At 36.1% G+C, this 24,675-nt stretch overlaps 1 protein-coding gene across 1 annotated transcript in view; it reads left to right on the forward strand.

The window, feature by feature from the left end:
- LOC145686483 (pyridoxal kinase-like) overlaps positions 1-24,675 on the forward strand; it is a 95,549-nt gene that overhangs the window by 45,134 nt on the left and 25,740 nt on the right. The window contains 2 exon segments of the mRNA XM_081759835.1: positions 3,812-3,911; positions 6,958-7,101. Coding sequence (XP_081615961.1) covers positions 3,812-3,911; positions 6,958-7,101 — 244 coding nt within the window.

Genomic DNA, 24,675 nt, shown 5'->3' on the forward strand with positions numbered 1-24,675 from the left:
TCTTAATTACTATAGTAAAGTATATGAAATATCTTGCAGAATTTTCACATTTTCAGGCAAAGCCCCCCGAAATAAAATCGTAAATACGCCATTAATACTATTATACATTGGTCAGTTCCCTACCTCTGAATTTGTCTAAAACTCAAGGAGATCTTTCCTGAAGTAAGATCTCCCTTGAGTTTTAGACAAACCCCTCTCTATATGAATATAATATTGCTAGCCATGAAATTCATTTTATAAATTATGTAAACGATTTAGGTATTTTTTTGGGGTACGAAACTATTGTTTCACAAACATCTTCAGGTCATAACATTTAAAGCTAGGAGAAATTTTGCACTTATAAAATGGTTGTGTAGAAATTTTAACTCAATTAATACATGCAAGGTTCTTTATCTATTTAGTGTTTGGTCTCACCTTGAATATGCAACTTTATTTGGAATTGTGAACTATAATATTTTGCAAACTCTTGAATCTATTCAGAATAATTTTCTTGTGTGGCTAAAATGGAAATTCAAGCAATATAATAATATGAGCTTAAGTGATATACACGAGGAGTTAAGCTTGTTAACCCTTGGTGATAGATGCAGTCTTTTCGATTTAAAATTCTTACCTAATACAGTATATTACATGCAGGTTTTTATTTTAGATTGTTTTATTTCGTTGAGAGTTCCTTACTGAAGAACTAGGAACTTTACTCCTTCTGTTTGCACTAGGTTATTTTTTAAATTTCTGTGTATAGCTGCATTAAGCGAGCTAATAAATTCCATTTTACTTTAGATCTATTCCAATATAAATTTTCAATTATTCGTCATAAATTCTTTAAAGATGTTAGCCTTGTTCGGATGGGTGACTATATATATATATATATATATATATATATATATATATATATATATATATTTCTTTTATCTGTATTAGTGTCTGTTCTTTTAGTGTCTATCATTTATGATTACCACTGATGTATTTAACATGTTTTTATTATTATTAATTTATGTATAAGCTGTTTATTTTATAATTATGATGGAACGCACTTTCTGTATTATTCTTGGCGCAATTGTGGCTGTCACGCTGTTGTTGACAATAAACTACCTAGATAAAAAAAATAAAATACTAGACTACTATTACTACTACTACTACTACTACTACTACTACTACTACTACTACTACTACTACTACTAATAATAATAATAATAATAATAATAATAATAATAATAATAATAATAATAATAATATTTTGGAGACAGTCTATGTATAGAATACGTGAATTTCCTATCAATTACAATATCTTAAAAGTATGCCTTTCTAAAAACATTAGGTTCTTGTTATTTCTCATTTACATATGTTTTTAGAAAAACGACTTAGTTCAAGAAAACAATTACAACCACCTTGGCGTAACCTTATTATGTTTCAGTTTCTTTTAATACCAAAATAGAATTCATCCCTTGATTTTACTGATCAGAGTTGAGCCGTAGCAAATGTTGCGGGACGACGTTATATTTTGAAAATAACTTTTAAAAAACTTTTAAGAAAAATGACTTACTTTGTGCGACTTACCTTGTGCCTCCTCGAGTTCGTTACTTAAGTTCACGGAATGCTCATGCAAACTGTTCTTTATAAGAAAATTGATGATACTGGCGACGTCCCAGCGAGGAAAGAAATATATAACTTAACATGAAGCATAAGGTAAGTCACTTTTCTACGCTGAGTGCTCATTGAATTGCGACAACCCCTCCATACAAAAAAGTGTGACCATCAGCCGAGCTGATTGCATGACCACCCCGAGTGGTAGTATTGCAAAGAACACACTCGAGGCTACGTGTTGGCAGACAGCACACTGTTACAGTCGGAGGTGGGCAGGGTTGTGGGCAGTGTTGCCACAGTCCTATCTCTGGAGTGGGCTGAAAAATAGTACCAAATTGAAACAAAAAGGGCTGAATTCATTATTTTATAGCAGTGTAATACATGGCTCTATAACACGAAACTAAAAGAGGTGAAGTTCTAGAACACTCCCACCCACCCTCTTCCAAGAGTTCAAATCAAGAAAGTACTCTTTATAAAAATTACTTTTTAAAAACATCCAAATAGGAGGAACTCGAACAACCGTGGAAGTAGATGAAACTTTTCTTGCATGTAGGAAGTATAACAGAGGACGCAAATTAAAAGGGAAAACAGTTATCATTTTTGGTTGTAAGGAAACCAAACGATTGTCTATTTCAAAGTGACCAATAAACTAAAATGGTATTATGACCATATATGAAAAACATATAAAACGAGGAAGAAATCAATCATCTCCGAGTTTGTGTGTAAACAGTACGTTATAATAAAATATTAAAATATAAATTATTGCATCTTATTTTTGCTTATTTCACGACCGAAGGAGAATAATAGAATGTAAGAAGATGTAAAACAGGTCCAGGGTCCTAGAACCTTTCCTGAAAGACATCAAAAGAAAGAGATATAGGGAAAGTCTTACTGACATTTTTGAGAAAATGACAAGTATTTGTTAAATGGTGCTGAATTGGGTAGAATTGTACCAACTTTTTCACAAAAGGGGCTGAAACTGCCAGCGTGGTACCAACGGGCCGATGAATGACAAAAAGGGCTGAATTTGGTACAATTGTACCAAGTGTGGCAACAGTGGTTGTGGGTACCTGGGGAATAGGTGCGTCGATAACCCAGACAACGATACTGGTCGGATGCTCCCGTTCCTGTGTACTGAAGGTGTAGAAGGAGTGGGAAGAAAATGGGATAACGGACTCCAAGAGACAGAACTGCAGGGGCATAGGAAGTTCAAAATGTGGGGCGAGCATCGCGTCAAACACATCGTGACAGCCAAAAGAACCATCAGTGTCCGGGAATTACGTTACCAATACAATGGTAGATACACAACACCATATACCACCAACTATACAGCGTACGCTGGCACGCATGAAGTTCCACAGCATACGACCTACTTGTCACCCACTCCTTAAGACTCGTCACCGCCGACTTCGTTGCACTTGGGCACAGGAACACGCTAATTGGACCGTGGATAAATGGAAAAGGGTGTGTTGGTCCGATAAATCACGGTTTGTGCTACTCTCGGACGGGCGTTTGCATGTGTGGCGCCAACAGCACGTAGGGCTATGGACCCCTCGTGCATGGCGCGTACTGTATAGGCAGATGGATGTGGCTGTATGGTTTGGGGATGCTTCTGTTGACATGGACTGGGACCATGGGTGTGCATGGACCACAGTGAGACATCCATTGTGTACCTGTACGTATTATAGGGTTACGTACACCCTAGAATGCAACACTTCTATCTACACAAAGACGGCATTTTCTAGGGCGACAATGCATGGTGCCACCAAGCCAGAACTATACTTACTTGGCTTAAGGAACACTCCACGGAGCTGCAGTATATGAATTGCCCCCCTAACTCTTCGGATCCTAATCCTGTAGAACATTTATAGGATGTGGAACGAGCTCTTCGCACCATGACTCCTACACCGACATTTGTGGGCTCATTGCGGGATGCCATCAGGGATATATGGTGTTAGATCCCGTGGAAACACATCAGCAATTGCTAGAATCCATGCCACGCCCTGTCCAGGTCATCCTCTGAGCAAAATGTGGACAACAAAATATTAGGTAGGTGGTCGCAATTCAGTGAGCACTCAGTGTATAAACAGGCGTCTATAACTTCTATAAGTAGATAAAATCTTCTAAGTTAAATATAGAACGGTAGACTACATTTTAATGGATTATAATGTGTGGGATTATTTCGTAGGCATTAAAAAGTATAAGACAATGAATGAATGTTTTATTTCAGCTATTGGGCTTTGAAGTAGATGCTATTAACTCTGTCCAGTTATCCAATCGTCCTGGATATGGTTACTGGAAAGGGCAAGTGCTCAATGACGATGAATTAGGTAATTAAAAGTTATTTTTTTCTTTTCCTTCTATCGTTCCAAATGTTCTCAACTGTCTTACATGGTCTTACATGAAATCGTGTCGCTTTTTAGAATGTCATCTTGCACTTTTGTCATGTGCCCAAATTTAAAAATGATGAAGTTAAGATACTTGCTAATGTAAGTCCCTTGTGCTCGAAAACTTCTATTTTGAATGATTTTTCTTGCAACTGCAGTAGAATATATATTTAACTTACCACTAAATTACTTAAATTCCTGTTAAGCAACAATACAGCAGTTAAAAATCTTTGAGGTCAATGTAGCACCCGTTAGTGTATACTGATGTTGACTACTGAAGAACACTTTATAATTGAATTTTGTGAATTAAACCAAACCTATAATTGTATTGGATTTTATTTTCATACTTTCTCATACATTCAAGTACAAGAATACGTAATATACATATGGTCGGATACATCATAAAGTTACAAACTTTCTTAATCTTTACGTAGTGCGTATCTACAACATTCAAACAAGTACAAATGATTGACAGTATTTTCATATACTACACAAATTAACGATCATCTTCACACTATAATTATGCATTCTTTAATTGAGATATTCAATTACCGAGTAAAACAATTAGAACGCAGAAATTCATTGATGTTTTCTAAATTTTCCTGTACTTTCTTCTGCTTTAATTTTGGTGGGTGATTTATTGTGCATTCTGATTGCCATATATCTCACACCTTGCTCATATAAACAAGGATTATAATGTAGCATATGTAATCTTTCTTATTTCTGGTGTTATATGAGTATTTATTTTCATTTAATTCTGAAATACAACTCAAGTTTTCTTTGGCGAAGATTAAAATGTTATATATATATATATATATATATATATATATATATATATATATATATATATATATATATATATATAGATGTGTGTGTGTGGGTGGGTGTATGTGTGTGTGTGTGTGTATGTATGTATGTGTGTGTGTGTGGTAATGTAGAATGCTGAGTTTTTCTAATACTTCTTTACATGGTTTCTTGGCTTTGTACCTATAGTAAGTCTAAGTGCTGTTACCAGCTGTACTGTACCTGCAAAATAATATTCCATATCTAATGTGTAACTCAGGTAGACTGTTTGTGCAGTACTTTTATTTGTTAATTATGTTTATAGCAAAGCAAACATAATTATTAGCTACTAATTGGATATGGGTGTCGTATTTTAGAATTTGATTTATGACAAGCATAAAGAATTTACGTTAGATTGATGATTAGTAATACTATTTCCAATTTTATTTTCCTGTCTTCTTACATAATGAAAATTTATTACTATCGTTTTGTGTATATTTACTTTTAAGTTTACTGTGTTGAAACCACTATGTTAAATTATTTGTTCTATTCTTAATTTTAATGACCATTTCCCCTTCATTAATGGCTGTAATAACCAAGTTTGTATAAAATCAGCGATAAAAGTGTTCTTATTGATAGTAGCGCTAGAGGTAAATCATTGATAAATATTAAGAAAAGAACTGGTCCTAATATTAACCCTTATGGTATTCCAGAAGATACACTATTGCTCTTTTATACATATGTTCTTCCTATTGCATTTGAACTTATAAATCGTATGTCAGCTGCTTGTGAGCGATTTTTAAAATTGTTTACGTGCCCTCTAATACCATAATTTCCCATTTTTCATAGTTCTTCGTTTGGAAGCAAATCAAAAGCTTTTGTCAGATCAAGGAATATTCCAGTACATGCAGCCTTCCCACCTAACGTTTAGCGTATGTACTTTAAATAACTAAAAAAATAGCTATGTCTGTCGTTTTTCCTCTCCGAAAACCATTTTATGCATCAGATATAATGTTATACTTTTTCAGGTAATATGTAAGCTGGTTATTCATTTCCGATTCTATGATTTTTAAAAGAACTGAGAGTTGTGACGCGAGTATATAATTATCAAGATCTTCTTTCGAACCTTTTTTGAAAAGGAATATAACATTTGCTTGCTTTAGCCTATCTGAGAATATACCTGATGAGAAGAAAAGATTTATCAGAAAGTATAGTGGTTGTGTAATAAATTTAAAATTAATTTTCACAATAGCTGAAGGAATCTTACCTAGACCTGAAGACCATTTATTTTTCAATTTTTCAGTATCTTTTTGTGCATCATTAGCTGATCTGGGTTTCCGAAACTTTGTTGTATTATATTTACGTAATTCAGGATTTTGTGTATATGGTAGCTCTATCGTAGCAACATTGTTATTTTTGTTGACTATATCAACAAAATAGTTGTTAAAAAGGGTAGCTATATGACCGGGATCGTTTATACTGTTTCTATTGTAAAGTTGTTTTATATTTTTTTTCGTGTTATTTCCTAAATTCATTTCTTTCTCGTTTACTTTTCACACAGTTGAGGATATACTGTCCGAATTTCTAACAAAATTTTCGTTAATCTTGATTTGGCTAGTTTTGTCACTTTTCGATAGATTTGTTTGTACCTACAAAAGCAAGCATTGAATTCAGATTTTTTTACAGTTGTTTCAGTTTTATACTTGATGGTCTGAAACCCGTTGTCACTCACCGTTTATTATATTTTAGTAGTATTGAAGTGTGTCTTTTCGGAAAAGATAAATCAAAATAATATGAAAATATATCCAGGAAACAGTTCCAAGCCTCATTGGTCTCATTACAAGAAAATACCTCATTCCAGTTTTTATTGCTTAGTAAGTAATTAAAATCGGACTTTTTTCACATTAAGTACCCTTTTTCGTAACCGTTTGAGATTGATATTTTTTCTTTCATTATTTTTATTTTATATTCTTGAACTTGATGACCCAAGAATCCTGTTGCAAAATCTTGAACCTCACATAATTTATTTTTATCAAGTAGTGTACGATTAATTATGGTTTCCGTAATCCTTGTTGTATGAAACCTAGCATGGTTGTGCGTGGCAGCACCATGATTAAAATGCAGTTCTGTTGTTTTTGTTCATTATTGATCTAGTTCTGTACTCGCAAAATCCATGTGAAGAGTAAACACTATTATTTCTTAACAGGTGACTTAGCAGAAGGTCTCCATCGGAATCAGTTAGATTTTTATTCTCATCTGTTGACAGGCTATGTGCGTTCTCCGTCTTTTCTTTTCAAAATAGCGGAAGTAGTGAAGCAATTGCGAGATGTAAACCCTAATTTAATATATGGTGAGTAATCAACTTCTGCGTTTGGCTTATTTGAATCTTACATTTTTTTCTTGTTGGTGGTCACATATTTAAAATAATATTGAAGAAAACTGTAAAGAAAGAAAATAGAGAGATCAGAAGGTATTGCCATAGAAGAATAAATTAATTCTTGTCATATTTTTTCGTGGATATATCTATCTATCTATCTATCTATCTATCTAACTATCTATCTATCTATCTATCTATCTATATATATATATATATATATATATATATATATATATATATATATATATATATATATATATATATAGGATGGACCATTTATGCTATGCCCTTGTTACTTTTAAACTAGTGAATAGGAAACGCTGAAATTTTGTACCAGGCAAAAATCGGTAGGGAGACATTCTTCAACATACCTTGTGATACCCAACATAGGGTTGTATTTTTTAAATGGCACTATGTCAGGTTATTACACATTTCAAATCTACACGTTAAATAAAAACGTACAATAGAACACTTGTGAACTAACGACGCTACAATATCACAAACATCCAAATTTTGGATGTGTCTTCAGCAGTAATTACGAAAGTGAAACAAATGGGACAGTGTACATACAAAGTACATTAACACTTTAAGCGCCATGTGCATATATTTTATGCACACTTGGTCTGTTCCTGGGGGCCATTGCATATATCTTATGCACACTTTGGTTTCCTCCTGGAGGCCAAGGCATATATTTCATTTTTTCCTGTTTCGAGTCAGTTTTTTTTTCTTCTTTGTTTCTTCAAAAATATTAATTTTGTTGTTGTTCTATACATTTGACTATAGTTTATGATGTTTTTTTGCGAAAATACGAGTGTGGATAAATTATATACACATGGCCCCTGGGATAAAATTGCGAAGTAAATTTTCATGTTATTGAAATTTACGATAAAGTTACTTCAAAAGTTTTGCTAAATAACTTCTTATACTGCTCGAAATTACAAAGTGTTTGGAGATAACATTTCGAAAATTATATATTTTTCTAAATGTTCATCTTATTTTTTATAAACGAAGAGATAACAAAGATTTTCTTTTAAGAAAATATAAGAACAAGTCACAGTTTATCTCAGAGTTAGCAGGAAATATCACCATTGCTTTCAATTTTTCAGTTACAATGTGTTTTTCAAAAAAACAATCTTGACTAGTCGCTTTGCCTTCTAAGCATCCGCGACACACAGTTAAAACTTGCTTAGTACTTCGCTGTGTCTGCTCTTCCATAGCGCTGAGACAGCTTGGTGTGTAGCATTCTGTAGAATAACGTCTTTTCTTACCTGATGTTTGGAGAATGTGTTTTCTTCGAGTAGGTTGCCCATCGGAACAACGGCGCCGACTTTTCAAAATTTATGTGGATGTATATCAATGCCAGGACGTGTTATGTGTTTTCAGGGAAGTCTCTATATCCGATTTGATTTATTTTTAGTTAAATCTTACAGCCCTTATCTCATAAAGGACTATTCTGTCATAAAGTAAAATATACCGGTACTATAAATGTAATTTGGGGCTCGCCCTAGCTCTGTGCTAACATAAACTCAATAGCCGGGTCCAAACTTGGGTCCAAACTAAAAATCTTGTGCGTCCAGCGCACCCAAAAGATTATTTGTGTGGGTGTCTGAGACCCGGAGCACCCACGTAGTCGCCGCGCATGCCTCTGAATGAACTGTGTCTTCACTCCCTTCTGGGTTGTTGTTCCATAATAAGCTATCTGGTCGGATATATCAATATACGATTTTTGATTCATTCTATTCCAAAATCGTAGATGGTATTTTTGTTGTGCTTGTATGCAACTTCTGTCATGGTTAGCACGCATTTGGTGGAAACAAATAAAACATCACGCTTATCTCTCCACTTCCCAACGATCACATTTATATTGCTTTGCAGAGTGATCATTTCACCTTTTTGGAGTTTCGCTGAAAATACAGGTTTTGGATTTCTATCCGTTTCTTCCTAAGTTTCTTATCAAATGTGTTTGATTGTCATTGAGTTCGTTAGTCAAAACAACACTTTTGTAAAAATTGACTGTAAACAATGTTCTACCGGCATGCAAAAATGGACTCATCATTTTCATTACTCTCTTAGTTGGCATAGCTTGCTTTGATGATTTGGCCTCCTTTCCTCCGTAGAGCTTTACGTACCAAGTGGATCCACCCTTGACGCAAAGCTTGAATAATTTCAGCCCGTATTTGTCTCTTACCTCGCATGTACTGCTTGAAACTGTCTTCCTTGAAACGGTACCATTGTCTCATCAATACATACATTTTGTTCGGGTATGTACACAGTCTTGAATTTTTCATTCAGCATGGCAATAAGGGGATTGATCTTATGCATTCGGTTAGATTTGTTTTCCACTGATTCGTTATCAGAGAAATGAAACATACTAAGAAGTAGTTCAAACCGGTTTCGAGGCATACACTTACTAATAATGTTTTCATATAGTGGACATTTGGATAAATACTTCCTAATATTTATTTTTACATCCAACCCCATCCACAAAATCAAACCTAAAAACTGGAGTATTACACTCTTATCTGTATCATACCACATGGACAATCTTGCATGATCAGTTGACGTTTCGTTTTCAATGTTAGAAGTAATACATTGATCTGCGTATCTGTTCGTTTCAGTTACAATTAAGTCCAATACTGAGTCATCAACAAATAGCTCATAGTACTATAGCACGTCTTTTATACCTTGCAAAATATCAATAACCTCGCCATCCACACCACCATCAAAATCACATTCGAACTCGTGCAAGTTTCCAAACACTGGATACCACACAATTTCTTTTGTGCAACTAGTCCCAGATTCGGTCTCCTCTAGGTCTATTTCGGAATCACTCAATTGATGGCCACCATTCATCGATTCACCATTCTCTGACTTATGTCTTCTTTTCTGGCATGCCTTAAGGGTATCTTCATATTCATCACCCTAGAAGAATCATACACAATTTCGGGTGGTGAAAAAGGAGGATTATCTGAATTAGTGATGTTAGATTTAGTTAAATAAATCTTCGCTCAAGTCACTCATATCACTTTCCATTCCTTCTAAAATATCTCTTACTGCGTCCTCGTTTGCCATATTGAGGTGAAAAAGAATTACTACACGGAGCTAGGTGTTTCTCACAACAGTGTAATGTTAACTGAAATGCACCACAATTCAGCTTCTAAAGACAATAGACTTTGATTGCCTGCAGCGGTACCAACTTTTGAGTAATTATTGGTCTATTGCTATATGCTGTTCCCAGGGGCCAGTACTAAATATTTGTACATTTGTTTCAACGATAATTGTATAGAAAATCTCTACACAAGCCTATAATCTGTACACTGAATCGTGTAGAAAATATATGCACATGGCCCACAGGTAAAAACTTTTTGTGCATACAATTTATGCACACGGCCAAATAAGGAAAAACAGGAAATACGTAGTTGGTCCCAAGAGGAAAATTCTGATTTTGACCCTTGGCGCTCAAAGTGTTAATGTCTACTACCTTGATCATGATATGACGGATTCCGAATTAATACAAATAAAGTTACAAGGGATTGAAAATTTGAGTTTTTTCAAAAGTCTTCATTTCGAAAAACTGCTTAGATAAGTATTTTATCCAGTTCCATAGATGATTTTCAATCGATCCGAAGATCACAATGCCGTTTACAGCAATTTCAAGCCATTCTGGTAATTGGTAAATTGTTAGAGTTTGCAACACTACTTAAATTATGTAATTCCGAGAACTTATTGTAGTTACACTTACCAAAAAGTATTGTTGTAATGCTATAGAAGCAAAAATAAAAAGAAAGTTGTTTTAAAATACATACAATTTTACAATAAATAGCATGTAAACTATACTTTCATACTGCTAGGAAGAAGGACTAAACTAACCTGACTTCAATTACTACTCTAATAATACTAATACTTATATTGCTTCTACATCTCTAGTACATATTCTACAACCAGAGGCTTCTGAAAAATTTGTAGCCCAACCTAGAAGGAATGCACGTGGAATGATTAAATTTTTACAGTTATTCTACGCGTACGTACTCTCCCGCAGTTGAAATCACTTCCTTGCATGGTGCTCCAATTTTTGAAAATTACAAAAAAGTTCTGAAGAAAATTACAAAAAAGTTCTGAAGACTGTTTCTCGCACTGCTATTCAGTAGCACTAACAACCTCCTTATCACATCCAAATGGCACTCTTTCAAGTGTTGTTTGAGTTTGGGGCATAAGTAATAGTCTATCGGATCTAGATGTGGAATAAGGTGGATGATCTAGATATTGAAACCCTAAATCATGCATTGTCAGTTGTGTTTGTAGTGGTCGATGGATTGAGGCATTATTCTGAAGGAACAGAATTACTTTTTTTTTTTTTTTAATTTTCCACAAAGTTGAACATTCAATTGTCTTTCAATATTGTGAGTAATGCCCTGTATTAAATATCTGACCTTTGAACAAGTAGTCCATTTTTATGTCTCTTGAACTTCTTGGGACGAGAGGAACCTAAGTGCTACCACTCAATTGACTGTTATTTCATTTCAGAATCGTAGTAGTACAACGTTTCGTCCATACTTAATATTCGTGACAGAAATTGGTCGGCATTGTGATCAAAATAGGAGATGGCTTTCCTTGATACCCTTACCCTTTCACGCTGTTCCTCTAACAGACTTTTGGGAACCATTTTGCCGAGGGCATGCGCATTCCCAAACTATTATTAATTATACTACCGACCGTCTTCCTCCCCCTCCTCCAAATGCCCACAATCTCTGTCACACGTTTCGTTGAAATTCTGCGATTTTTAAGAATAATGTCATGAATTTCATCCACGATTACGGGGATAGTCACTGTTTTTGGACATCCTGCACGTGAAGCATCGTGTATTGAGAAATCTGTATGTTTAAACTGTGCCATCCACTTCTTTACCACTGCATATAATGGAGGATAGTTCCGTAGTGTTTCAGTGATTTCCGCATGAATTTGCTTCAGTGACTTTCCTTGGTGGAACAAAAATTTGATGACAGCTCTGATCTCGATGTTAGTGAAATTTGCTCGTTAAGCACACAGATCACTTCAGAAGCCTGAAACACACATTAAGAACTTCGTTATTAGTATGAAAATTTGATTTGTATATGGAGAGAGATGTTCTTTAAAACTACAATTCCATCATTCTATGTGCACTCTTTTAGGGTTGGGCTACGGACTTTTCAGCAGTATCTCGTATCATCATAATGCTACGCAAGCCGCTACTACTACTACATTTACTACATTCATACTGAGACTACTACTCCTAAGTACTGATAACATTACAAAATTATACTATTTCTAATGTTACTAATGCTATCTAATTCTACACTACGAGCAAGTAGTTCTAGTTCTACTTATCATTAGTATCAAGTTGGCCCCACCTTTTTTGGACGGATAAAACTAAATAATGCTATTCGTTTGTGCTACGTTAGTGCTGGTTAGTGCCCAAATTTCAGCGTTTGTGCAATCAAAACAACAAAGTTATGAACAATTTAAATTTTAGGGCCAACTTGACGTCAAGTTGGCCCCGCTTTTTTCCCTAACTCAGATAGAATTGATTTTCTAATGTCAAACATTAGTGCTGGTTAGTGCCCAAATTTGACTGTTAGTGCTCTTCAAATAACGTCGTTATAATGAATTAATTAGCGTCAAGTTGGCCCCGCCTTTCTTCCCTAATTGAAATAGAATTGATTTTCTAATGTCAAAAGTTAGTGCTACGTTAGTGCTGGTTAGTGCCCAAATTTGAGTGTTAGTGCTGCTCAAATAACGCCGTTATAATGAATTAATTAGCGTCAAGTTGGCCCCGCCTTTTCCCCCTAATTCAGATAGAATGGATTTTCTAATGCTAAACGTTAGTGCTGGTTAGTGCCGAAATTTCACCGTTAGTGCTTTTCAAATAACGCCGTTATAACGAATTAATTAGCGTCAAGTCGGCCCCGCCTTTTTTCCTGACATAGAATTGATTTTTTAATGTTAAACGTTAGCGCTACGTTAGTGCTGCTTAGTGCCCAAATTCGAGTGTAAGTGCCGTTCAAATAACGCCGTTATAATGAATTAATTAACGTCAAGTTGGCCCCGCTTTTCTTCCCTAATTGAAATAGAATTGATTTTCTAATATGAAAAGCTAGTGCTACGTTAGTGCTGGTTAGTGCCCAAATTTGACTGTTAGTGCTGTTCAAATAACGCCGTTATAATGAATTAATTAGCGTCATGTTGGCCCCGGCTTTTCCCCTAATTCAGATAGAATGGATTTTCTAATGTCAAACGTTAGACCTACGTTAGTGCTGGTTAGTGCCCAAATTTCACCGTTAGTGCTGTTCAAATAACGCCGTTATAACGAATTAATTAGCGTCAAGTTGGCCCCGCCTCTTTCCCTAATTGGGATAGAATGGATTTTCTAATGTCAAACGTTAGAGCTACGTTAGTGCTGGTTAGTGCCCAAATTTCACCGTTAGGTGCTTTTCAAATAATGCCGTTATAACGAATTAATTAGCGTCAAGTCGGACCCGCCTTTTTTTCCTGATATAGAATTGATTTTTTTAACGTTAAACGTTAGCGCTACGTTAGTGCTGGTTAGTGCTCAAACTTGACTGTTAGTGCTGTTCAAATAACGCCGTTATAATGAATTAATTAGCGTCAAGTTGGCCCCGCCATTCTTCCCTAATTGAAATAGAATTGTTTTTCTAATGTCAAAAGTTACTGCTACGTTAGTGCTGGTTAGTGCCTAAATTTGAGTGTTAGTGCTGCTCAAATAACGCCGTTATAATGAATTAATTAGCGTCAGGTTGGCCCCGCCTTTTCCCCCTAATTCAGATAGAATGGATTTTCTAATGCTAAACGTTAGTGCTGGTTAGTGCCCAAATGTCACCGTTAGTGCTTTTCAAATAACGCCGTTATAACGAATTAATTAGCGTCAAGTTGGCCCCGCCTTTGTTCCCTAACTGACATAGAATTGATTTTTTAATGTTAAACGTTAGTGCTACGTTAATGCTGCTTAGTGCCTAAATTTGAGTGTTAGTGCTGCTCAAATAACGCCGTTATAATGAATTAATTAGCGTCAGGTTGGCCCCGCCTCTTCCCCCTAATTCAGATAGAATGGATTTTCTAATGCTAAACGTTAGTGCTGGTTAGTGCCCAAATTTCACCGTTAGTGCTTTTCAAATAACGCCGTTATAACGAATTAATTAGCGTCAAGTTGCCCCGGCTTTTTCCCTAACTGACATAGAAATGATTTTTAATGTTAAACGTTAGTGCTACGTTAGTGCCCAAATTTCACCGTTAGTGCTTTTCAAATAACGCCGTTATAACGAATTAATTAGCGTCAAGTTTGCCCCGCCTTTTTTCCCTAACTGACATAGAATTGATTTTTTAATGTTAAACGTTAGTGCTACGTTAGTGCTGGTTAGTGCCCAAATTTGAGTGTAAGTGCTGTTCAAATAACGCCGTTATAATGAATTAATTAGCGTCATGTTCTCCCCGCCTTTTTTCCCTAATTCAGATAGAATGGATTTTCTAATGGCAGACGTTTGTGCTACGTTAGTGCTGCTTAGTGCCCAAATTTCACCGTTAGTGCTGTTCAAATAACGCCGTTATAACTAGGGATGGCCACAAAGTTCCGGTTCCGGCGGAACCGGTTCCGCGAAGAACCGGTTCTCGGAGATCCGGTTTTCAGAACCGGTTCTGGAACCGGTTCCGGACCTGGATCCGAAAACCCGGTTCCAGAACCGGATCTTAGGAGCCGGTTCCAGACCTGGATCCGAAAACCCGGTTCCAGAACCGGATCTTAGGAACCGGTTCCAGACCTGGATCCGAAAACCCGGTTCCAGAACCGGATCTTAAGAACCGGTTCCAGATCTGGATCTGAAAACCCGGTTCCAGAACCGGATCTTAGGAACCGGTTCCATATCTGGATCTGAAAACCCGGTTCCAGAACCGGATCTAAGGGACCGGTTCCAGACCTGGATCCGAAAGCCTCCAAAGACCCGTAAAGGAGGCACAAAGTTCACCTTCAAAAATAATGCAAAGAGGACCATGCGCTTGTGCCTTCCCCGCCCAGACCCGCTTGTGCCCCCAGAAAAAAAATTTGGTCCACCAGTGGGTGTTTAGCCAAATGAGTTGGCCAGTTTGCCTGTTTAGCCAATGAGTTTGCCAGTTACCCAGTTTATTTAGCCAAATGAGACAAGCTGCCGCCGTCTGGGAGCCTGCCTGTCGCTTCCACCATTTCATCTACCATACTGTTCACAGCTTGCCAGCAGCTCGCGTTTAGGTAGGGATGGTAACAAAGTTTCGGTTCCAGCGGAACCGGTTCCGCGAGGAACCGGTTCTGTTTTCAGAACCGGTTCCAGACCTGGATCCGAAGAACCGGTTCCAGACCTGGATCCGAAGAACCGGTTCCAGACCTGGATCCGAAGAACCGGTTCCAGACCTGGATCCGAAGAACCGGTTCCAGACCTGGATCCGAAGAACCGGTTCCAGACCTGGATCCGAAAAACCGGTTCCGGAACCGGATCTTCTAGAACCGGATCCGTTCAGACCCGAAAACCGGTTCCACCAAGAACCGGTTCTGGCCATCCCTAGTTATAACGAATTAATTAGCGCCAAGTTGGCCCCGCCTCTTTCCCTAATTGGGATAGAATGGATTTTCTAATGTCAAACGTTAGAACTACGTTAGTGCTGGTTAGTGCCCAAATTTCACCGTTAGTGCTTTTCAAATAACGCCGTTATAACGAATTAATTAACGTCAAGTTGGCCCCGCCTTTTTTTCCTGACATAGAATTGATTTTTAATGTTAAACGTTAGCGTTACGTTAGTGCTGATTAGTGCCCAAATTTGAGTGTAAGTGCCGTTCAAATAACGCCGTTATAATGAATTAATTAACGTCAAGTTGGCCCCGCCTTTGTTCCCTAATTGAAATAGAATTGATTTTCTAATATGAAAAGTTAGTGCTACGTTAGTGCTGCTTAGTACCCAAATTTGACTGTTAGTGCTGTTCAAATAACGCCGTTATAACGAAATTAATTAGCGCCAAGTTGGCCCCGCTTTTTTCCCTAATTCAGATAGAATGGATTTTCTAACGTCAAACGTTAGTACTGGTTAGGGCCCAAATTTCGCCGTTGGTGCTGTTCAAATAACTTCGTTATAACGAGTTAATTACCGTGAAGTTGGCCCCGCCTTTCTTCCCTAATTGATAAAGAATGAATTTTTCTAATGCCAAACGTTTGTGCTACGTTAGTGCTGGTTAGTGCCCAGATTTCGCCGTTAGTGCTGTTCAAATAACACCGTTATAACGAATTAATTAGCGTTAAGTTGGCTCCGCTTTTTTCCTTAATTAAGATAGAATTGATTTTCTAATGGCAGACGTTTGTGCTACGTTAGTGCTGGTTAGTGCCCAAATTTCATCGTTAGTGCTTTTCAAATAATGCCGTTATAACGAGATTAATTAGCGTTAATTTGGCCCTTTTTTTTCCTTATTTGAGGTAGAATTTTTATAATGCCAAGCGTTTGTGCTACGTTAGAACTTGATCGTGCCTCCATTTGTTCTATAGTTGTGTTGAAATTTGAGTGAACTTGGCCCCTACATTAACAATAAAATTAGTTTCAATCGTAGTTTCATCTTAGTGCACAACCCCAAACGTTAGTTCTTCATTAGTGTACATGCTACAAGTAAAAGAAAACCTTCCTGGCTCCAACTTCACGCTGGCCTCCACTTCAAGCACTAACGAAATAATTAATCATTCGTTAGTGCATCGTCAGTGCTTGTGGAAGATATTAATCGTTTCGTTAGTGTTTCAATATTAGTGTAGTTATGGGAATCATATTTCAGGAAACTTATCACTTTCAGGTGATTTTTCATTGCGTCAAATTCCCGGTAAATTCAAAAGCACTTATGGTCTATTCTAGTACAATCGTTAGTGCTTCTTAGTGTACCAACTCCTAATGTTAGTTCTTCATTAGTGTAGGTTGTATAAGTAAAGCACCTTTCGAGGGCTAGCGTGAACTTGGCCTCCATTTTAGGAACTAATGAAGAAATTAATGACATTCGTAGTACATCGTTAGTGCTTCTAGAAAACTCTGATATTTTCGTTAGTGTTCACTATTAGTGGGGTTATGGCTAATTACATGTCACGAAACTTCCATAAGAAATACATGGGTAATTTCTGATTGCGTCAAACTCCCGCCAAATGCGAGAACACTAATGCTCTGTTCTAGCGCAATCATTAGTATATCATTGGTGCGTTTTGGTGCATCAACACCTAACGTTAGTTGTTCATCAGTGTAGGTGCTACAAATTAAACATATTTGGAGGCTCAGTGTGAACTTAGCCCCATTTAAGCACTAACGAATAAAGTATTGTCATTCGTTAGTGCATCGTTAGTGTTTTTTTGAAATCTCTGATAGTTTCGTTAGTACTGCATTATTAGTGTAGTTATGGATAATTTCTGATTGCGACAAATTCCTTCCAAATTCAAGAGCGCTAATGATCTCTTTTTTGTGCAATCGTTGGTGCATCGTTAGTGCTTCTTTGTACAGCAACTTCTAACGTTAGTGCTCATTAGTGTGTGTAGGTGCTACAAGTAAAAACCCTTTGGGAATCAAGTTGACACTGCCCCCACTTCAAGCACTAACGAAAAAATATTGCCGTTTTGTAATGCATCATTAGTGCTTATTTATGCACCAACCAGTAACGTAAGCGCTTATGACTAAGCTCTAGAGCCAAAACAATAGTAGGGATTAGTGGGGCCAAAACATTCTGCCCCACTTCTAGCACTAACAAAAAGGTAGTGTCATTCGTTAGTGGATTGTTCCTACTTTTTAGTGCACAAACTCCTAGCGTTAGTGCTTCATTAGTGGAGGCTCTAAAGCCAAAACATGATAGTATGTAATTACACTCTGGTCGCCACTTCAAACACTAACGAAAAAATTAGCGCCATTTGTTATTGCATCGTTGGTGCTTCTAGGAAACACTAATAGTACGCTAGTACTTCACTATTAGTGTAGATATGGCCAAGTACATCTCACGAAACTCTCATAAGAAATACATTACATTGGGAATTTTTCAGTGGCTCAAATTTTGGTCAAATTCAAAATCACTGATGATCTCTTTTAGTGCAATTGTTATTGCTTCGTTAGTGCTTCTTGGAGCATTAACTCCCAACATTATTGGTTCAATAGTTTGAATGCCAGAAGGAAAAAACTTTGGGAGGTCTAAATGCATGTTAGTTTCCCGAGAAAGCACTAACGATGAAACCCAGTGCATCGGTCGTGCTTTTAGAAAACATTAATAGTTTCGTTAGTGCTTCACTAGTAGGTAGTGTAGATATGGCAAATTATATCATGAAACTCCCATAAAAAAATACATCGGGAATTTTTCATTGAGTCAAATTATCACCAAATTCAAAAGTAGTAATGATCTCTTCTAGTGTAATCGTTTGTGTTTGCTAGTGCACCAATTCCGAACACTAGTGGTTCTTGTCGTGAATGCTTTTGTGCGGAGGGGATAGCCGTAGCGTGTAGTTAGCTTCCCCCAAGTTTCACCTTTTAACATCCATACAATTGGAGCACTCATATTAAGAATTCTGCAATAAAACCTCCTAATGTAATAGTTACCATTACACTATATATGTTCATTAGTACTTTTAAATTTGGCGGGAATTTTACAAAGTGGAAAATGCCACTTGTCTAAATGTAGATTCGCACGCATCTGAATTACTACCAAAACAGTTCATATGGTTAGTGCTTCGTTCACTAAACACTAACATTAGTGCTATTAGAGTTTCGGAGTTATTAATGAATACCTCTCGTGGGACTAAATTGAAATTTATTGAATTCTATAATAATTGTTCTACAAAGGTGGAATAAACATCAAAAGTTAGTGCATCGTTATTGCTTGCCGAAACATCAAGCACTAACGTTAGTGCTCTCATAGTTTAGGAGTTATAAGTGAATAACTCACTCGGAGCCAATTTAGTTTTATCGAATTTTACAATAATCGTGCCATACAGGTGCAGTAAATGTCAAAGGTTAGTGCATCATTAGTACTCCAAAAGACACTAACCATTACCGTTACTGCTATCGTAGTTCACGAGTTATTAATGAACAACTCGGGCGGGGCTAACTTTAAATCTTTCAATTTTTATACAATTTTACACTAATTGTCAGACAGAAATGAGACAAAACCAGAGGATAGTGCTCCATAAAGTAAGCACTAACGTTAGTGCTATCTCAATTTAGGAGTTATTGATGAATAACTCGCGCGAGACTAAATTTAAATTTATCGAATTTTATAATAATTGTCAATTAAAAGGTAGTTTAATCGCTAAATATTAGTGTTTTGTTAGTGCTCTAAAACATAGTAAGCACTAACGATAATGATATCATAGTTTAGGAGTTATTAGTGAATAACTCGAACGAAACTAAATTAAAATTTATTGAAGTTTACACTAATTGTGTAAAAGTTGAGAAAGCTGATTTTATCCCCGCCGAGTTATTTATTAATAACTCCTAAACTGTGATGGCACTGATGTTACTGATTAGTGTATTATGGAGCACCAACAGTGCACTAAGCTTTGGTGGTTATCCACCTTTGGGGAACAATTAGAGTAAAATTCGATAAATTTAAATTCAGTCCTGCCTGAAGTATTCATAAAAATACTGTACAACGACAGTGCTTAGTGTTTTATAGGGCTCTAGCAATGCACTAAGAGCTGGCATTAGTCCCACTTTTGTGGGACAATTAGTGTAAAATTGTGAAAGTGAAAAATCTAATGTGAATTTAAATTAGTGTACAATGAATAGCCTCGCTTGAGTTCTTTTTTAACAACCACTAAAATGAGATAGTACAACGTTAGTCCCTAGTTATTTTGTTTTTCTCTTTTGACTGCTAAGTATGCGCTAACCTTCATTTTTTGCCCTACCTTTGTGAAACAATTAGAGTAAAATTCGATAATTTTAAATTATGTTATTCATTGATAACTCCTAAACTATGATAGCACTAACGTTAGTGCTTTGAGTTTTATGTAGCACTAACAATGCACTAATCTTTAGAGTTTGTCCTACCTTTATGGGGAAATTAGTGTAAAATTCAGTAAGTTTCAATACTGTACCGTCCGTATAATTCAATAATAACTCCTAAATTATGACAACACTAACGATAGTGCTTACTGTCTAATGGAGGTCCAACAATACACTGACTAATGGTATGCATCTTGTTTCTATCTGACAATAAGTGTAAAATACTACAAAAGCTGAAAAATCTAAAGTTAGCCCCGCACGAGTTATTCATCAGTAACTCCGAAACTATGATAGCACTAACTTTAGAGCTTAAATAGCACTACCGTTAGAACTTTTTGGAATACTAACGATGCACAAAAATTCGGCGTTTATTCTACCTTTGCGAGACAATTATTGTAAAATTCGATAAATTTAAATTTAGTCCTGAGTGAGTTAAGCACTTATAACTCCTAAATTATACTAGCACTAACCTTATGGCTTACACTTTCATAGAGCTCTAACAATGCACTAACCGCTGGCGTTAGTTCCACTTTTGTGGCACAATTACTATAAAATTGTGCGAAAGTTGAAAAATCTAAACTTAGAACTGCCCGAGTTATTCATCAATAACTTTTAAAGTATCATGGTACTAAGGTAAGTGTTTAATGCACTAATGTGCACTAAAGAAGCTCTAAATATGTAAAAGATTTTAGTAGCATTTGAGAACCGTGAGGGGCTAACTTTACGGACGTAGCATTTTTCATTTTGTGAAATTAAGGCCAATTAAAAAGCACTAATGACCACGTGTATTGTAATGGTTACTACTCCGTTAATAGGTCTTATTACAGAACTCCCATTTGCTTCAACACTATGGACGCTATAAAATAAAACTTAGGGGATGCTAACTACACGCTAGCTCTTCCCTACAAAAACATTCACGATGAGAAGCTCTAATGTTCGGACTTGGTGCACTTGCAACCACTAACGATGCACCAACGATTGCACTAAAAGCGATCATTACTGCTTTTGAACTTGGTGAGAATTTGAGCAGTAGAAAAATTAACATGTTTTTCTTTTGGGAGTTTCGTGACATATAAATGGCTATATCTACAACAATAACGAAGTACTAACGAAACTATTAGCGTTTTTAGAAGCACTAACGATGCACTAAGAAATTCCACTATTTTTTTCGTTAGTGCTTAAAGTGGGGCTTATAGGGTAATTACTCCCTATGATTGGTTTGGTTCTAGAGAATACACTAATGAAGCACTAAAGTTATTGGTTGGTTCACTAAGAAGCACTAACCATTACAATAAAAGATATCATTAGTGTTTTTGAATTTGGCGGTAATTTGACGCAATGAGAAAATTCTCCATGGATTTTATATGGGAGTTTTGGAACTTATAATTTGCTATATCTACACTAATAGTGAAGCATTCACGAAACATTCAGTGTTTTCCAGAAGCACTAACGATGGAATGACGAAAAGCACTTATTTCTTCGTTAGTACTTAAAGTAGAGATCAAGATCACGCTAACCACAAAGGTTTTCTACTTGTTGCATCGACACTGATGAAAAACAAATGGTGCACTAAGTTGTACTAACAATTGCACTAGAAGAAGTCATTAGTGCTTTTGAATTTGCCGGGAATTTCACGCAATGAAAAATTCCCCATGTATTTCTTAAGGGAGTTTCGTGACATAATTGGCTATATCTACACGCATAGTAAAGCATTTACTAAACTATTAGTATTTTCTAAAAGCACTAACGATGCACAAACGAATGGCACGATTTTTTCATTAATGCATAGTGTGGAGAGATCAGCGAAGACCATTGCTTTGGCTCTAAAACCTACACAAATGAAACACTAACGTTAGCGGTTAGTGCAGTAAGAAGCACTGAGGATGCACTAACTAATGGCACTAATTATTTCATTAATCCTTAAAGTGGGGCCGAGCGCCAATTTGAAACCCTAAAGGTTTTTTACTTGTAGCATGTACACTAACGAAGCACTAACATTAGAGGTTGCTGCACTAAGTAGCACTAACGATGCAATAACGATTGACATTAATTTTATCGTTAATGCGTTAAGTTGAACGCAAAGTTCATGGACGTGTAATTTCAACACTAACGAAGCACGACCAAGCACCAATGATCAAGCAAAAACTTATAGCATTAAATATAAAATTCTACCTCAATTAGGTAAAAAAAAAAAAAGCGGAGCCAACTTGACGCTAATTAATATGTTATAACGGCGTTATTTGAGCAGTACTAACGGTGAAATTTGGGCACTAACCAGCACTAACGTTTGGCATTTGAACATAATTTAAAATTATCGAATTTTACTCTAATTGTTTCACAAAGGTAGGACAAAAACTGAAGGTTAGCGCATACTTAGCAGTCAAAAGAGAAAAACAAAATAACTAGGGACTATCGCAATTTGAGGAAAAGGCGGGTTGAACTTGACGCTTATTAATTCGTTATAACAGCGTTATTTGAACAGCACTAACGGTGAACTTCGGGCACTAACCAGCATTAACGTACCACTAACGTTTGGCATTAGAAAATCCATTCTATCGCAATTAGGGAAAGAAGGCGGTGCCAACTTGACGTTAATTAATTCGTTATAACAGCGTTATATGAACAGCACTAACGGTGAAATTCGGGCACTGACCAGCACTAACGTAGCACTAACGTTTGGCATTAGAAAATCTATTCTATCTCAATTAGGGAAGAAAAGCGGGGCCAACTTGACGTTAATTAATTCGTTATAACAGCGTTATTTGAACAGCACTAACAGTTAAATTCGGGCACTAACCAGCACTAACGCAGCACTAATGTTTGGCATTAGAAAATCCATTCTATCTCAATTAGGAAAAAAGGGTCCAACTTGACGCTAATTAATTTCGTTACAACGGCGTTATTTGAACAGCGCTAACGGCGAAATTTGGGCACTTACCAGCACTAACGTAGCACAAACGTTTGACGTTAGAAAATCCATTCTATCTCAATTAAGGAAAAAACCGGGGCCAACTTGACGTCAAGTTGGCCCCGAAATTTAATTTGTTCATAACTTTGTTCTTTTGATTGCACAAACGCTAAAATTTGGGCACTAACCAGCATTAACGAAGCACAAACGAATAACATTATTTATTTTTCTCCGTCCAAAAGTGGTGGGGCCAACTTGATACTAATCTAGTTATCTCCCTTTCGGGAGATTTATAAAGAAAGTCCCAGCCTTATAGCCCAGTGGACTGCTTCACTAAATTTGTTTTAATTGTTTTTGAAAACGTAGATTTGTATAAAATGGCGCGTTCCGACATGGACGAATTCGCCTGTTTTAAGTAATTTTTTTTTTACACTATTTGTAAAATTACTTGGGGGTTAGAGGCTCAGGACATATAAAAAAGATGTAATAATATATAAATATTGTAAAGAAATTAAATTTTGTCAAAATTTAAAATTATGAACAAATTCACAATTGCACAATTGTAGGAGCATGACACTCCAGGTGTAAAGATGTCCGTCGCCATCTTGTTTCCCCTAGAGCAAGTAGTTACACTAAAAAAGAAATATACATACTTACCACGGGAACCTAAAATAAAAAAACAAGAAAATTAGTAAATTAATTGTTATAAGTCATAATTATTGATTAAAAATATTAATTATTATTTGCCTTAATGCTACTGTTTGTTATATTCTACACTATGTTGGTTAGTTGAAACAATGTATGTCGTGTCTAATCCTCAAATTCTGTTACAGGTTATTTAATAATTCAAGTTGTTCTACATATTTGTATGAGTGCTAGTTATTTTCATACCGGAAATCTTAACTTGAGTTGCCTATCGGATGTACACCTATTCTTCCGCGGATGGACCCTTGCTTGTTAACTTTTGGACTCAGATGGTGATTCGAACAGTCCCTTTCTTTACTAATTACATATGAAAACAATCATTGCTATCTGTTGCACGTACGAGGAATTCACATAACCAATTGCAACGCTATCTTGAGAGCGCGAAGATGGGCAGTGCGAAAGAAGGGAGAACGGAAAGTCTATTATAAAAGTCAAACGTGGAAGACGAAGGAAAAAAAATATCCCGCATTGGGTTTGCCAGATAAAGACATGTTTGCTCTGAAAATGTTTCAGAAGACAAAATCTTACTACTTTCTATTCTTAAATTATTCCTATTATACATATACAGAAGTGTTTATAAGACATGCAGTTGCATATACATTTAGTTGCAAAAATAGAATAACTACAGTCACAAAGTTATTTTGTTTACTATTCTTGTAGAAGTTACGGGTTCGATTTTCTATAACAGGGAAATATTGGACAAAAACTTAAATCCAGCTCTCGCAAGTATACACAAGGTCCAACTTATTCAAAAAGATTTTCATAATTGTTTTATATGGAAACTTAAAATTTCAGTCCTCACAACCGTTGACATAACTATGCTGCTTATGAAAACTGTGTTTATAATTATTTTTTCTACTTGATAAAGTGATCAGTTTATGTGCTAATACAATATTTCTAGGTAGTGCGTCTAGTAT

The sequence above is a fragment of the Thermobia domestica genome, chromosome 5 (genome assembly GCF_964235325.1).
Source record: "Thermobia domestica chromosome 5, izTheDome1.hap1.1, whole genome shotgun sequence".
NCBI classification, from domain to species: Eukaryota; Metazoa; Arthropoda; class Insecta; order Zygentoma; family Lepismatidae; genus Thermobia; species Thermobia domestica.